The sequence below is a fragment of the Cuculus canorus genome, chromosome 20 (genome assembly GCF_017976375.1).
Source record: "Cuculus canorus isolate bCucCan1 chromosome 20, bCucCan1.pri, whole genome shotgun sequence".
Taxonomy (NCBI): domain Eukaryota; kingdom Metazoa; phylum Chordata; class Aves; order Cuculiformes; family Cuculidae; genus Cuculus; species Cuculus canorus.
The window spans coordinates 12,048,953-12,063,573 of record NC_071420.1 but is presented as its reverse complement, the minus strand read 5'-3'; the positions used below and the strand labels follow the sequence as shown (position 1 = coordinate 12,063,573).

General features: G+C 48.0%; 2 protein-coding genes across 8 annotated transcripts in view; both read left to right on the top strand.

Moving 5' to 3' along the window:
* Nucleotides 1–6,973, top strand: part of MPO (myeloperoxidase) — a 30,921-nt gene extending 23,948 nt beyond the window's left edge. For 4 of the 7 annotated variants that reach the window (XM_054085265.1, XM_054085264.1, XM_054085260.1 and 1 more), the window contains 2 exons: nucleotides 523–746; nucleotides 6,844–6,973. In XM_054085265.1, coding sequence (XP_053941240.1) covers nucleotides 523–746; nucleotides 6,844–6,941 — 322 coding nt within the window. In that variant the 3' untranslated portion in view covers nucleotides 6,942–6,973. Of the gene's footprint in view, nucleotides 1–522; nucleotides 1,781–1,806; nucleotides 6,806–6,843 lie in introns of those variants that run through there. The other 3 variants (XM_054085263.1, XM_054085262.1, XM_054085261.1) reach the window with 3 other exon arrangements.
* A 675-nt stretch (nucleotides 6,974–7,648) lies between these two features.
* On the top strand, nucleotides 7,649–13,343 carry LOC104057360 (1-acyl-sn-glycerol-3-phosphate acyltransferase alpha). Its single transcript, XM_009558715.2, has 6 exons — nucleotides 7,649–7,978; nucleotides 9,530–9,663; nucleotides 10,114–10,289; nucleotides 10,562–10,657; nucleotides 11,153–11,225; nucleotides 12,626–13,343. Exons 1-6 carry the CDS (start codon nucleotides 7,794–7,796, stop codon nucleotides 12,769–12,771), a joined length of 810 nt encoding a protein of 269 aa, XP_009557010.1. The 5' UTR covers nucleotides 7,649–7,793; the 3' UTR covers nucleotides 12,772–13,343.
* Nucleotides 13,344–14,621: the final 1,278 nt, after the last annotated feature.

Here is a 14,621-nt window from a genome sequence, read left to right as displayed (position 1 = left end):
GCGTTCACCACCAAGGACCTCCAGCTGAGGGCCAGGGTTATCAAGTCCCAACCATTATTTTAACATACAAAAGGCTATAAGAAAAGAGAGTTGCTTCTAAATGAGAAGATTTGGAAACACCAAGAGCTGCATAGCAAGCAAGACAGGAGGTAAATAAGAGTAAGACAGAGAGTATGTACAAGGCTGGATTCAGCACGGTACTCATGGGGATGTACCCACAGCCTATGTGCAAGACTTGGTGACTCTTCTGTTTGAAGAAGGTGCTTGTGCCTCATTTGAGGGAAAGCAGGGCAAGCCTTTAATTTAATTGCATCTTTATTGTATGTCCATGGCAGAAAAGCAATATAAATTATCCAACTGGTGAGTCACGGAAATTAAATTAAATTAAATTAAATAGCAGATATTGAAATGAGTCCTTCGCAAAAGAAATTATATTGGTGCTAATGGGCAATTATGTTGCAGGCATCTGGAATGTGAAGAAGCTGGAAGGGAAAAATCTGTTACGTCTTCTTTCTCTTGCAGGTTTTGGTGGCAGAACAGCGGGGTTTTCACTCCACAGCAGCGCTCTTCACTGGCCAAAATCTCCTTGTCACGAATAATATGTGACAACACCAACATCTCTAAAGTTCCAAAACGAATCTTCCTGGCCAACAGGAATCCTTGGTTCTTTGTGAGCTGCAGACGTTTCCCAAAGCTGGACCTCAGAGCCTGGAAGTCGAAGAGCACTGAGGAATTTACAGAGCGAGGTATGAGCTTTAAACAGCCACAGCTGTGAGACAACCAGAGCCTGAGACTCTAGAACAGAGCTACGTTGCCGAGGTCTGAGCATACGCACCGGGTGCACATCTCGCATGTGTCCCACCAGGTCCCCTGTGAGGAGTTCCTCTAGCACGCATGTTTTCTGGCAGCAGCATTGCAAGCCCAAGCTATGTGCATTGCTCCAGAAGTTTTCTGATGAACAGGTTTCTCAGTTCAATTCTTCACTGTTGATGCCCTTGCTTTTCTGCGTGGGAAGCGATGCCTGGATCAGGGAGGCTGGTCTGTCTGTCTAGACGGTTGCTGTGTCTTTAGACAGCTCTGAGCAGGCTGTACGCTCATCCTGGTCAGACTCAAAGCAGCTCTGCCCTTGAACAGAGATTCCCGCTTGATGGAAGATGTTGTGGGGTTCGACTCCTGCTAGGAAGAGGTTTGCCTCTATTTACAGTATTTCCCTCAGCTGCCTTCAGGTTTTGTAAAGTTCTTGAGGTTTAGTGCTTTTCTTCCAAAACGCTTTCCTGGGAAGGAGATGTTGGTGAGGGTGTCTCTGCCCTGGGAGAGGAGGCCTGCTTCAGTGCCTCAAGGCCATCCCATTTCCTGAGAAAACAGTGTCTTTCCTTTGCTCTGACAGTCAGATCCTGCCATACTCTTACAACGACACCCAGGCTGTGAGAAGGAACACTTCTCTGTGGCTACCAGCAACCATTAGGAGCTCAGATATTTCCAGGTGCAGTCAGCTCCTGCTTTCCATGAGTATATTCTCCACAGTATATTCTGTGTCCATTATATTCTCCACAAGGCTCCACATCTTCAATGGGTCGCAGGACACAACCATAAATGCCATTTTCACGGTGCCAGAAAAAGGGACACTTGTAGGATCTTGTAGCCAAGGGGGAATCCCCGGAGGCCTTTAGAGCAATCAGGACTGGTACCAAAGTTATTGGTCCCTCTTTTCCAGCTTAACCTATGGAAATAAATTGTACAGGATAACAGGGAACTATGGTACATCCATTTCTCTTTGGTTAACACGTTGCTTTTTGTGTCCTCTAGTAGAAACATCTGGTGACATCTAATGCTGAACACTGAGGATTCCCCAGATACCTGGACTTGGGCAGCTGCTGAGATGGAATGTTTTGCTTTACAGTGTGCATGCTTTTATTGCCTGAAATGTTTGGCCGTGATTGCTGTCATTTGCTCAATTTAGTTTGCATGAAGCCTTTTCGGTGAGATGGAGTCCAGCTCTAAGAGAAAGATGTCCCAGCTCTGTGCAAAGCACTCCGTATCCCAAAGCAAAGCAGAACAAGTTATCCAGAGGCTTAAGCAATTCCACATATAACTGAGTTGCAGTGAGCTTTACTGTCAAAAACATGGTTTGGACCCTCCTTTCAAAGTTTCCAGCCTACATAGAAAATGATCAGGACAGTTCAACCTCTGCTTATTGTCGCTCTCAATGTTTTTGTTTAAAACAAGAACATACTTCAGTTTGCAGAGAAAATCTACTCATTTCATGCTGCCTTTGAGGGAAACAAGAGCTGCCTTGCACCTCAAATAGACTTGTTGAAAATGTATGTTTGAGGTTTTGCTTGAATATGGAATGAAGAAATAGTCCACATGGAAGAAAGCTGTTTTCTCACCATATGTGCCCTTATCCCAGAATGCCTAAGGCACCATCCAGTGTGATAGAGATCCAGGACAAGCTATTCCAGCAGCCTGGCATGAGCCAGAGGGACTAGCTGTGGAGCTGCTGAAATGTGTCCTGGAAAAGATAATCATAGAATGCTTTGTGTTGGAAGGGACCTTAAAGCCCATGCAGTTCCACCCCTGGCCACGGGCAGGGACACCTCCCACTGGGTCAGGGGCTCCAAGCCCCATCCAACCTGGTCTTGAACCCCTCCAGGGATGGGGCAGCCACCACTGCTCTGGGCAACCTGGGCCAGGGCCTCCCCACCCTCACAGCAAAACATTTCTTCCTAAGATCTAAACTGTTCCACTCATCCTCTCCCTGTACTCCCTGATCCAGAGCCCCTCCCCAGCTTTCCTGGAGCCCCTTTCAGTACTGGAAGCTGCTGGAACAGAGCAGTCTGAACATACAAGAAAGTAAAACCTAATCTTGTCTTACTCCAACTTTCTCCCCTCAATATCTTTTCTTGAAGGGGATCCAAACCACTTTCTGTTTGCTCTGCAGTTTGCTCTGTTGTGGTTATTGATCAATAAATTGCAATTTTGAACTGAGGCCAAATTGTTCCTTGAGCTCTGTGAAAGGTGCAACAGCTGCAGTGAGTGGAGGATGGTGATGAGTTGTGTATGAGGATATCAGGCAAAGCAGGTCAAAGAATCTGTGTATTTTTAATGAAATATGGTGCTACAGTCTAACCGATATTCTTATGTTGATTTGCAATATGAAATATCCCACAGAGAAAGTGTGTGGTGCAGGATTTAGTTCCAAATAAAGCCTTGACATCTCCTCATCATCACCTCTGAAATGGGAAAGGTCTCTGTGAGATCCTCAGAGCAAAAGAAGAGGCTTCTGCCAGCACTGTTCTATGAGTCTATGAGTACACTTCACCTGAGTGGAGGCCCACAAGGCAGTCAGCGGGCCGGAGCACGGGATGTACAAAGAAAGGCTGAGGAAGCTCGATTTGCTCTGCCTAGAGAAGAGAAGGGGAGAGGCCAGTGATTTTTTTTGGTCTTCAACTCTTCAAAGGCACAGGATTGCACAATGAGAGCTGCCAGATACAGGCTGCAACAAGGGAAATTCCTATTAAATAAATGAAACTACTGTTTCCTCTGATAGAGGTGCAACATGGACACAGAGACCAAAGAACTGTCCTTGGAGAGTCTCCAAACTTGCCTAGACAAGGCCCTGAGCAAGTTAATTTGGTTTTGGTGTTAACGCTGCTCTGAGTAGCTGGCTGTATCATAGACCTCCAGGGGTCCCTTCCTGCCTTGATTTTTCTGTGATTTACAGTGATGAAGTGATTTCTTTCCCAGCCCACTTCTCACCTGCCTGTACCAAGCGCTACCCTCTTGGATGCAGGTCCCACAGCCAAGGTTCAATTCAAGCCTGGTGCATTATGTTTCTGTCAGGGCTTTCTGGATGCCACAGCTTTTCTTGCAGATACCCCTCCTGTAATGAAAATGTCAAGCTTTGTCTTTGTTTATCAGTAAGTACCCAATGCTAATCTGTACCTTGTAAAACTGAGTGATACATGGATTCACCACGTAGCTGCGGCTGGAACAGGATAAATACAAATTCCTCAGACTTGAGGATGTGTCTCCTATGAGTTTACCCCAGAATCCCTCTGAAGTTTTTTATATCAGCGTTAATGGCTCTGTTGAACTGAGAAGTAACTGCATGGACTAGAGGAGTTCCCTTTTGTACTGTTCGCCTTTTGAAGGCCGAGTTGCTGATGTGGTACTTTGCACTGAGCACTTCCAGCACTTCACTTCTTGATAGTATTGTAGAATGTCCTGAGCTGGAAGGGACCCAAAAGGCTCATCAAGTCCAACTCCTGTTCCTGCACAAGTGCCAACATTCACACTGTGGGGTTGAGAGCGTTGTCCAAACACTTCTGGAATATTGTCAGCCTTGGTGCTGTGACTGCTTCCCTGGGAGCTGTTCCAGGGCTCCACCACCCTCTGGGGAAGAACCTTTTCCTCATGTCCAACCTAACCCTCCCCTGGCACAGCTTCCTGCCATTCCCTCGGCTCCTGTCCTTGGTCACCAGAGAGAAGAGCTCAGCGCCTGCTCCTCCTCCTCCCAATGTGAGGAAGCTGCAGAGCGCCATGAGGTCTCCCCTCAGCCTCCTCTCCTTCAGGCTGAACATTCCCAGGGACTTCATCCGCTCCTCACACTCTTCCCCTACAAACCCTTCCCCAGCTCCGTGCCCTCCTCTGGATGCTCTCCAGTAGCTTTAGACCCTTTTTATCCTGTGGTGCCCAGAATGGCCCCCAGTGCTCAAGGTGGGGCTGCCCCAGCGTGGAGCAGAGCATAACAAGTCTGTTCTCGTGGAGCTCTTTGTGCCAGCGGTTTCCAGCGGGATTTGGTCCCATTTCAGAATCCAGCCCATTGCTTTTGCATTTAGAAATCACGTTGTGGTTTTTAACCTGAGCAACTCCCTTCTCTCTCTAACATCACTGTGCTGACAGTCCATTTTCTTCTGAGCCTTCCTTTGCTCACTGTGCACAAGACAATTTTTGTGGCCATTTCCCATCAGGTTAGATCACCTTCCCTGCCTCCATCTCTCTCTTCTGGCCAGTATGTTGGTGAGCAGGAGAGTCATAAAATCTGCATGATGAAAGCTCACCTTATGAGCGATCCCCTCCTCTCCCTATCTAAGATTCACTTTATTGAGCCAGGGCGATATGGGTGCAGAGACCCTGGGGCAAAAGAGAGTTAGCTAAGAATGGATATGTTCAGTCTGGAAACTGGCGGCTTCATTAGAGGTGTGGTTTCTGAAAACGCCTTGCAGGTTAAGCAAGACCCGACTGCTTTTGAAATGGAAGCATGATGATGGATCCTAGTGCTAGGGATCCTTGCAACAGAACAGAGTGCTAGCTGAGGATTCTAGTATCTGTGGGTTTGAAGCCAAAAAGTTTTGTTAGATCTGAACTGACAGTGTCTCCAGGGGGATTTGGGAACGCCATAACTTTCATTGTTGTTGAAAGCTCCAGATAACCATTAGCCTAACTTCAAACTGTCACATATCTGGTGTCTTCTTGAGATGACATCTGTCCTCAGTGCTTTAGATGTGCGGAGTTACCTTTCTTCATGGAACAGCTTGGTGATGCCCAGCTGGTGTTGGTTGTTCCTCAGTGTGGTGGTGCCATGGAGAAACTTTCAGAGTATAAGAATCATAAACATCGGAAAAGACCTCTGAGATCATCCAATCTCACCATGTCTACCAAACCATGTCCCAAAGTGCCACATCACATTGTTTTTCAGCACCTCCAAGGATGGAGACTTCCCCACTGCCCTGAGAAGCCTCTGCCTTCACCACTCTTGCAGTAAAGAAATTGTTCCTAATATCCAATCTAAACCTCTCCTGGCACCACCTGAGGCCATTTCCTCTCATTCTATCCCTTGTTACTTGGAAGAAGAGACCAACACTCACCTCGCTACAACCTCCTTTACAGGTGCCACTGAGAGTGATGAGGTCTCCCCTCAGCCTCCTCTTCTTCTCTCAGAGGTGAACATGCTGAGGATCTAATTGATCCTCACACCCGTAAATCTCCTTATGTGGGTCCATTTTCACCCTGGGGACACCACCAAGTATGTGTGCTAGAGACATCTTTCTGCCTGCTCCCCAGGTTCAGGATTTTGTGTTCTCATAGATCATCTGTATTTTGGGGTTAATGGGCTCTTTTGAGTGAGTCATCAACTTGCCACAGCTTAAGGACACATGCACCGTGTACTGCAGGAGCACAATTTGTGGTCAATGGCTCAACGTCCAAGCGGAGACTGGTGGTGAGTGGCATTCCTCAGGGGTCAGTGTTGTTTAACGTCTTTGTTGCAGAAATGGACAGTAGGATTGAGCATTCATGGGACTGGAGACAGTTCATAGAGACCAGTCATGACTGCCTCTCCGATGTCTCATCCAGCAAAAAGTTACCTTCTTAATGCCTATTAACTTTCTTAATATCTTATCAGTACCAATTATCATCTTTCATGCCTTCCTCTCTAACAGGTTTCTCCAAGCCCCATCCAGGCTTTCCTTCAACACCTTCAGGGATGGGACGTGCACCACATCACAGCAAAATATTTCTTCCTAAGATCTCATGTCGGTCTCCCCTCTTGCAGCTCAAAACTGTTACCCTTTGTCTTATACCTGCAGTCTCTGATCAAATGTCCCTCCCCAGCTTTCCTGGAGCCCCTTTCAGCACTGGAAGCTGCTCTGAGGTCTCCCCTCAGCCTTCTCTTCTCCAGGCTGAACAACCCTAACTCTCTCAGCCTGTCCTCGTACTGGAGGTGCTCCAGCCCTCAGATCATCTTCCTTTTATTATTATTGTTTTATTAAAGCTGGTTTATTGTTTGTTTCCAACCAGCAAGTCTCTCACTCTCTCATTTCCCTTTTCCCTCTCTTGCAGGAGGGCCTGGGATTTACGCTGCCCAGTTGAGCCGCTGCCCAGTTGAACCACTGCCCTGGCCAGATTGTGCTGAGCTGGGACATTCTCTGAAGCGATAGCTGCTTAAGCAATGTCTGTCACACAGATGGTGAAATATAATACTTTTTTTTTTCAGCCTTATCGTGCTTGTTGGAAAGATCTTTTTCACACACTGTTTACAGGAGCTGGAATGCAGCTGGAGCACTCCCAGGTTATACTTGCGCTTTCCTGATTAACTTACATACACAGATGCTGCCTAAACATGTGCCTGCCTCTGGCCATGAACACATCAGGAGTAGCTGCCCTTGTTTTGTTTCACTTTTTGTCTCAACATGGGACACTTCTGACACCTTTTCCTTTCTTCTTGAAGAATGTCTGGTTGCTCAGCTTGGTTCCTCCAATGCCTGGATGTGTGGGGCTGTGAGCATCACTGTTTTTTCTCTTTCTCTCCCCCATCATACTAATTTCTGACTTTGTAGGCATCTTGCAGTTGGTTCACTCCTTTGTGAAGTTTAATGCTCATGCAGAGAGAGGGACAGCCTGGGGTCTGTACTGTCCAGCACATCCCACTCCTTTACATTAATTCCAGGGTTCCCACACACAGAGCCCCTCTGAAAGGTGCTGTCTCTCCAAGCCGTCGTTGCTCTACCAGCCCAGACACACACACACGCTTGGCTATTGCATCTTTGCCTCTGCTTGCCAGCCAGCTCCTACACACGGTGCTGCTGGAGATCTCTCGCCAAACCGGATTTCCATGGTTGCTTTAGTTCTGAGCAGCAAGCACGGCCTTTCGGAAGCATCACTCCTGAATCTAATTAGAGCTTTATGCCACTCACACGGAACTGATCTAAACCCTGTTCCATAACATCAAGTGCTCATGACTCATTTACTGCTCTGCGCGACATTCCTGTCGTTGACTCTGAACTGGAAGGATGGTTGTTTTGTTTCTTCACTACCTATTTATGTTTCTGTTCATTGCATTTGTAGTCCTTTATCAGGTGAATCCTCCATTCAGATTCTTCTGCAAGATGACCTTCTATAAGTTCTGGCTCTTGGTCCTAGCGATTCCGGTTATTATGGTCAGTATTCCTCGTGGACGTAACATGGAAAACACAAAGTAAGTTATGTGTGGCTTCTTTCTGCTCTGGGCATTGATAGAGTGAACCCGTGCTCTTGTTTGGAGGGTCCTGGGAGGTGCGCTGCAGTGGGGAGGAATGAGCTGTGTTGGTGTGGAAATTTGCCAGACCCTGTAATTCAGACAAGGGATTTCGGTTTCAGTATTGTATTTGAGTTGATAGAATAATGAACGATGGAAGGAAAGCATGCAAAAAGTGATATAAATTTGACAGACTTGGTAATGCCAACAAACTGGGTGTAATGCATGGGTAAAGCAACTTGCTGGTTTAAGTAAACCTCTCCTACTTGGTCTTCCTAGCTGTATTTCTCACCTCCGTGTAGCTGATCATTTTCACAGAATCACGGAATCACAGAATTTTTTGGGTTGGAAGGGACCTCAAAGCTCAACCAGTTGCAACCTTGAACACCTCCAGAAATGAGGCTGCCACAGCTTCTTTGGGCAACCTGGGCCAGGCCCTCCCCACCCTCACCACAAAACATTTCTTCCTAAGATCTCATCTCAATCTCCTCTCTTGTAGCTCAAAACCGTTCCCCTTAATCCTATCACTGCTTCCTTCTAAGTTGTGTTGAGAAAGCCTCTGCAGCCTCTCTTTCTCAACTCTACTCTGAGCCAGTGCCCACCTGCACAGGCAGGACCAGACATCACCACTGTGCCGTTCTAGCGCCTCTGTTGACCCTGATGTCTCCATCATTGCAATCACAGCCAACGCCTCTGGGTCTGGCAGTCTCTGAGCTGGTCCCCTTGTTGTCCATCTCCTCTCTCTATCTGTTCCTGCCTCTACATGAGCTGCCAGACCTACCCAGAGGCTGTGTGGTGTGATGTATGTGTGTGATAAGCAGTGGTGGGCATTCATAACTAGGGGTGCACTGAGAGGGGCTAGAGCTGAGTCTGCCGTCCAGCAACACAGTGCTTGTAGCCTTCTGGAGTGCTGCAGAGGCAGGGTTTACTACATCTTTGTTGTTCACTGCAGAGGGAGATCCTATCTTTTAATTATCAGCCTTTCACTTGAAGAAATTGTCCTCAGTTCTCGACACTCACGCCTGACTTTTATTCCTTTCTTTATTTTTCCAGTATCTGTTAAAATATATCTACCAGCACTGCAAGCTAATATTACCTCAAGGCAAAAGCATCTCTCCTTCCACAGTCTGGGCAACCACGGAGCTAAGTGCATGGCACGTTCATTGCAGCCTGTGTTCAGAACTCAGCAAAATGGGCAGGGATGTAGAGTACAAAGAGGTGCACCATTAATCTGGGTATTATCTAGTATTTGGCTGATCCATGGAAGTGATGCTGCTGAAGATGCAAGGCCATTGGTTTAACCTGGCTGGAAGAAAATCTGCTGGGTGTATTTGTGTTGTCTAATGAAATAATGAGCTGAAGAGACATACCAGTCACTGGTCAAACCTGGGACCATGGAGGAACAGGCTACTCCACAGGAGCAGTCCAAGATGGATGGGTTTGGAAGAATGGTGTTTGATTCCTTACCCAATTTCAGTGTCTCTTTGGCTTATGCCTGCTCCTCTTTTCCAGGTTTTTGTGCATGTTATTTTGGCCACTCAAATACATCTTTGGTCTCCAGATAGTTGTGAATGGCAAGGAGAACCTCAGGACCAAGAAACCTTTCGTCCTTGTGTTGAATCACCAGACCTCTCTTGACTTTCTAAGTATGTAATGATCCTGCCTCCTGCTCCTGGCCCCAGTTATCTGGTACGGGGTGGTAGTAAGAAATCACAGGTACCACAGGTAGAGGGGCAAGATGGGCTGCTACATGGTCCATTACCAACTAGCCCCAAGCTAGGGCTGCTCTTCGGAGTGTTAGAGCCCAATAGGTATTTTCAAGCTAAACGAGCTTTATCCTTTCCAAGAGAATGATGATGAGAGTGTCTTAACCACAGCCGTGTCATAGCTGCTCTCATTCAGCATCAGCAATAGCCCTCCTCTAAGTGGGTGGTTGTGCCGGACACCTCAGAATCCCTTTCCCAGCGTGTTTCTGGCCCCGTGAAGCTGGACAACCACTGCAGGCATGGTGTGTCCCAGAACACAGGGCTGCAGCCCAGAATCTGGAGGAAACCTCAGTGCAGATAACAATTTGTTCTCTCCTTGTCCCTTTGCAGTGGTTGCAGAGATATTACCAAGGCGCTGCGTGCCCATTGCAAAAAAGGAAATCCTATACATGGGCACTTTTGGCCTCGCCTGCTGGCTTTCAGGAATCTTTTTCATCGACCGCAAGAAGAGGGAGGAGTCTATCGCTACCTTGACAGAGGTGGAACACTCCCTGCACAAAGAAAACGTGAGTGGAGAAACACTAGAAACTCATCACTTTGATGATCACACTCATCAACTTTGATGAGTCTCAAAAGGGCTGGGCACTGAGCAGAACAGCATAAAAACATCTCTGTTGGTTTCAGTGTGTTATACATCTATAAAACTCGTGAAGTGGAGGAATTAGATGTCTCCGCATGGTCAGGAGCAGACAAGTCAGTCCCAGGGATGTGCAGCTGTGCAGTGGTTTAGAATAGTGACTGAACTTCCCTCTTTCTCAATGTGTTCTCTCTTCTGCAGTTCAGTGTTTTGATCTTCCCTGAAGGAACTCGCAATCATGGTGGCTCCCTATTGCCCTTCAAACGTGGGGCCTTCCAGCTGGCCATGAAAGCCCAGGTGAGAGTCACCTTCCTCCTCTCCTTTGGGGTACAGTTTGCCTACCATGGTCCACCAGGGCTGTGTGGTTTCTTGTCCCTTTCTTCCCTTTGGATCAAGCATGCATCCAGAAGCCCAGCAAGAGCTTACAGATGGCCCAGGGGGGGCTTGTTTCTGGTACAGGGGGAAAAAACCTTCATGACTCAGCTTGGGAAAAATGTGGGAGGACCTTGACAGGAGACCTGGATCTGCCTGGGGAAGTTTCTGCTGAACAGACCTCTATGCATACTGATTTGGCAATTGTTGGCCAAGATACAGAGATGAAAGTGTAAAAACCAACAGTGAGGACATTGGGTGAGACAGTTAAGTGTTCTAATTATCCCTCTGAGTGCCTGCCATGCAGCTGACTGGGATAATGATCTGCAAGGTGCAGGATTCACCTAAGGACATGGGATCTGTTTTGGGAGAGGAGTTGGAAGATGTGTAAGATGCACTGTAGATTTGCCTCTCCTCCAGGTGCCCATTATTCCTGTCGTGATCTCTTCATACCACACCTTCTACAACCCGAAGGAGAAGAGATTTACACCAGGTAAGGATGACTTGGTGTGGAGGGTGGGCTGGGTGTTCGTGCAAATGAAGTCCTTGTAGGGAGCCATGAGGTGAGTGGGCAGAGGACCATGTGCGATGTGGAGGTAGCAGATGGACAATGACAGTGTCTGTCTTTGCAGGAGGGGATGGAATGGTACATCACAGGCATCACTTTTGCCTCTCCCTCTGGATTTCAATCATAGAATACTGAGTTGGAAAGGAGCATGCCCTCTTCTCTGTGAATCTCTTCTCTATGCGTCTGTTTTGCCTCCCCTGCATGGCTCTGCTGGCAGCGTTGCTAGCACACTCATTTCCTAGCACACGTGTAAGGACATGCAAGGAAGTTAAAAACACAACACTGACACTCCCCGGGTGGATGTCTACACAGGGAGCATCTTGTCTTCACCGGCCAGAACAAGGGCCACAGGGTGCAAGAGCAGAAGAGCATGATGACAGCTCCACAGTATTCTTCCTGTTTGCACCATTCCATTGCTAAGGTGCATCCCAGGAGGGGTCGGACAAACCTTGTCCAACCAGGGAGTCTTGGGCACAATTTCTCTCATCCCAGAACATGTTTCTGGAAGGAGGAGCTCTGGTGGAGTTGGTACACATAGATCAGAGCACAGCCAGTCTGGATGTGTTGCATTACAGACATCTCGGTCTCTTTGCTGTCATTCAGGCAGATCTTGAAGGCTTTCCACTGTGAAAAGTTATTCAATACGAGAGAGATGGGATTGTTCAGTCTGGAGAAGAGAAGGCTCAAGGGAGAAGTTAGAGCAGCTTCCAGTGCTGAAAGGGGCTCCAGGAAAGCTGGGGAGGTGCTCTTGAACAGCGAGTGCAGGGATAGGACAAGGGAGAACGGTTTTGAGCTGCAAGAGGGGAGACTGAGATGAGATCTTAGGGAGAAATGTTTTGCTGTGAGCGTGGGGAGGCCCTGGCCCAGGTTGCCCAGAGCAGTGGTGGCTGCCCCATCCCTGGAGGTGTTGACCAGGTTGGTTGGACAGGTCTTTGAGAAATCTGATGCAGTGGGAGGTGTCCCTGCCCATGGCAGGGTGTTGGAACTGGCTGGGCTGTGAGGTCCCTTCCGACTCAAACCATTGCATGATTCTATGATCCTACAAATCATTGCATTGAATATATTTGAGGAGAGATTAACTTGTTTCTGTATTTATAATTTTTGTGGTCTCTGTGGATGGGAAAATTCTGGTTTGAATTTTGGCTGTGTGCATCTGGGACACGGCTGGGCTGCTGCACAGTTCTTGGTGTGTGAAAGAGGGCATTTCCCTCCATTTCTTTCTTGTTCCTTTGTTTATACCGATTCCGCCTTATCTTCTCTTGTTCTGCTACACCATTCACACATTTCCTCCCAACACCTCTGACCCTCCTGTCTCACTGTTGCAGGGAAAAGCATCATCCAGATCCTGCCAGCAGTGGAGACCCTTGGCCTCGGCCCAGATGATGTTCCCAAGCTCACAGAGCAGGTCCGGGACTCCATGCTTACCACCTATCAGGGGATATCAGGAACGACAAACGGGGCTTCCCGTTAGCGATCCTATCTTCCAGCTCCAGCCGCATGTGTCATAGCTGAGAGGGAGGGCATGGCAACCACAAGAAGAAATCGGGACAACAATGAATTGCAGCCCTGCGACACCAGAGACAGGCAGAACATCCACAGAAGAAGAAAAGCTTGTAAGTGAAGGTGGTGCAACAGTTGCCATGTTCCTTCCAGAGAACTGTGCCTCCTGCATGGACAGATGCACCGTGGGTAGTGGGATATTTCTTTGTAATCATAATCCTGAGAACCGATCTCCACCTGGACCTCAGGCCGAGCTGGACCCTTCCTGTGAGCACCCTATAACCAACTTTTCCTATTCCAGACCAAAAAGATGGAGGATTTATGCCTGAGCCTCTGGCCATGCTGCCTGGGGAAGTGGTTGTCCTGAGACTGGAGGGCTGCCACGCTCCCCTAGAAGCGCAGGCAGGAGAAGGCACTGCCCCCTGCCTCTTCCCATGAGGTGGACTTGGGAGGTCCCTATGCTACGAGAAGGGAAAACCAAGGCAGCTTTGGGAGAGGGGAATTAAAGAGCTTACATGTGTCTGCAGGAGTTAGTGGTTTCCTTGTTTTTCTTAACCTTTCTTTTAAGAAAAGCAAGATTTTTCTTTAAATGCTTGGGAAGACCTTGAAAGTGTGAGGGGAACATGCCTGGGGACTCAGAAATTGGAGGAGGATGGCAGAAATGTGTTGCTTAACACCCCTGACATGCTCTGATAACCTCATGAGTTTTAACACAACCTTTGAGAGACATTTGGGATTGTCCAGCCTGGAGAAGAGAAGGATCCAGGGAGAAGCTGGAGCAGCTTCCAGTTCTAAAAAGGGCTCCACGAAAGCTTGGGAAGGGCTCTTGATCAGGGAGTGCTGGGATAGGATTAGGGGAATGTTTTTGAGCTGCAAGAGGGGAGACTGAGATGAGACCTTGGGGAGAAATATTTTGCTGTGAGGGTGGGGAGGCCCTGGCCCAGGTTGCCCAGAGCAGTGGTGGCTGCTCCATCCCTGGGGGTGTTGAAGGCCGGGCTGGATGCGGCTGGGAGCCCCTGATCCAGTGGGAGGTGTCCCAATCCATGGCATGGGGTTGGAACTGGATGATCTTTCAAGTCCCTTCCAACACAAACCATTCCATGATTCTATTATTCCATATATTACTCAGTCCAAACACACTCTGGCAGCTGCAGCTTCTGCTTTCTGAATATCCTTTGGGTTTACCCTGTCTTTGATGTGTCAGAGAATGGCATCTTGCCTTCCTCTGTCTGGGGTGACCAGAGCCTTTCCTCACTCCCAAGACTCTGGGGCCACTGGGATAGGCATGGTCCCCAGCCAGGGCCCTGGCAGCTCTGCAGGACCCTACGTGGGCAGTGTGGGCCACTGGGCTGAGGTGAGCAGGACCTTCCAGTACACCTCAAGATAGCAAAGCACACATGCAGGTACTATAGGCATGAGAATTTACCAAGCCATTATCAGAGAGGGACCAACTCCACCCAGAAGCTTCACTCGTGACTCTACTTTAGGCTGCCACCTTCTTTCTCCCAGTCTCTCTCTTCCCTCCTGATTGTACCCAGGAGAGGTGGAAACTTAATATGATATTTATTTGTTAGGTATTTATTGACTTAATACTGTCTAGGGAGTGATCATCCCAGCCAGGTGATCAATTCTTAGCTCTAATGGTTTACACATCAGCCAGGTTACAGTTTGTGGTTCTATGCTGATATATTTAGCTCTAGGCCATAGCCAATGAATGTTTTGGACATGTTTGACCTACCAGAATTGATGGCAAAAGTGGAGGATGTAGGTAATGTATATTATTAGCACCCAGCACACCCAAACACACACATGTTCACTCTA

Coding starts and splice junctions, on each gene's coding strand:
- LOC104057360 (XM_009558715.2), top strand. CDS start 7,794: ATGGTTGTTTTGTTTCTTCACTACCTATTTATGTTTCTGTTCATTGCA. Junction 7,979..9,529: donor CGTAACATGGAAAACACAAA/GTAAGTTATGTG, acceptor CCTCTTTTCCAG/GTTTTTGTGCATGTTATTTT. Junction 11,226..12,625: donor GGAGAAGAGATTTACACCAG/GTAAGGATGACT, acceptor TCACTGTTGCAG/GGAAAAGCATCATCCAGATC.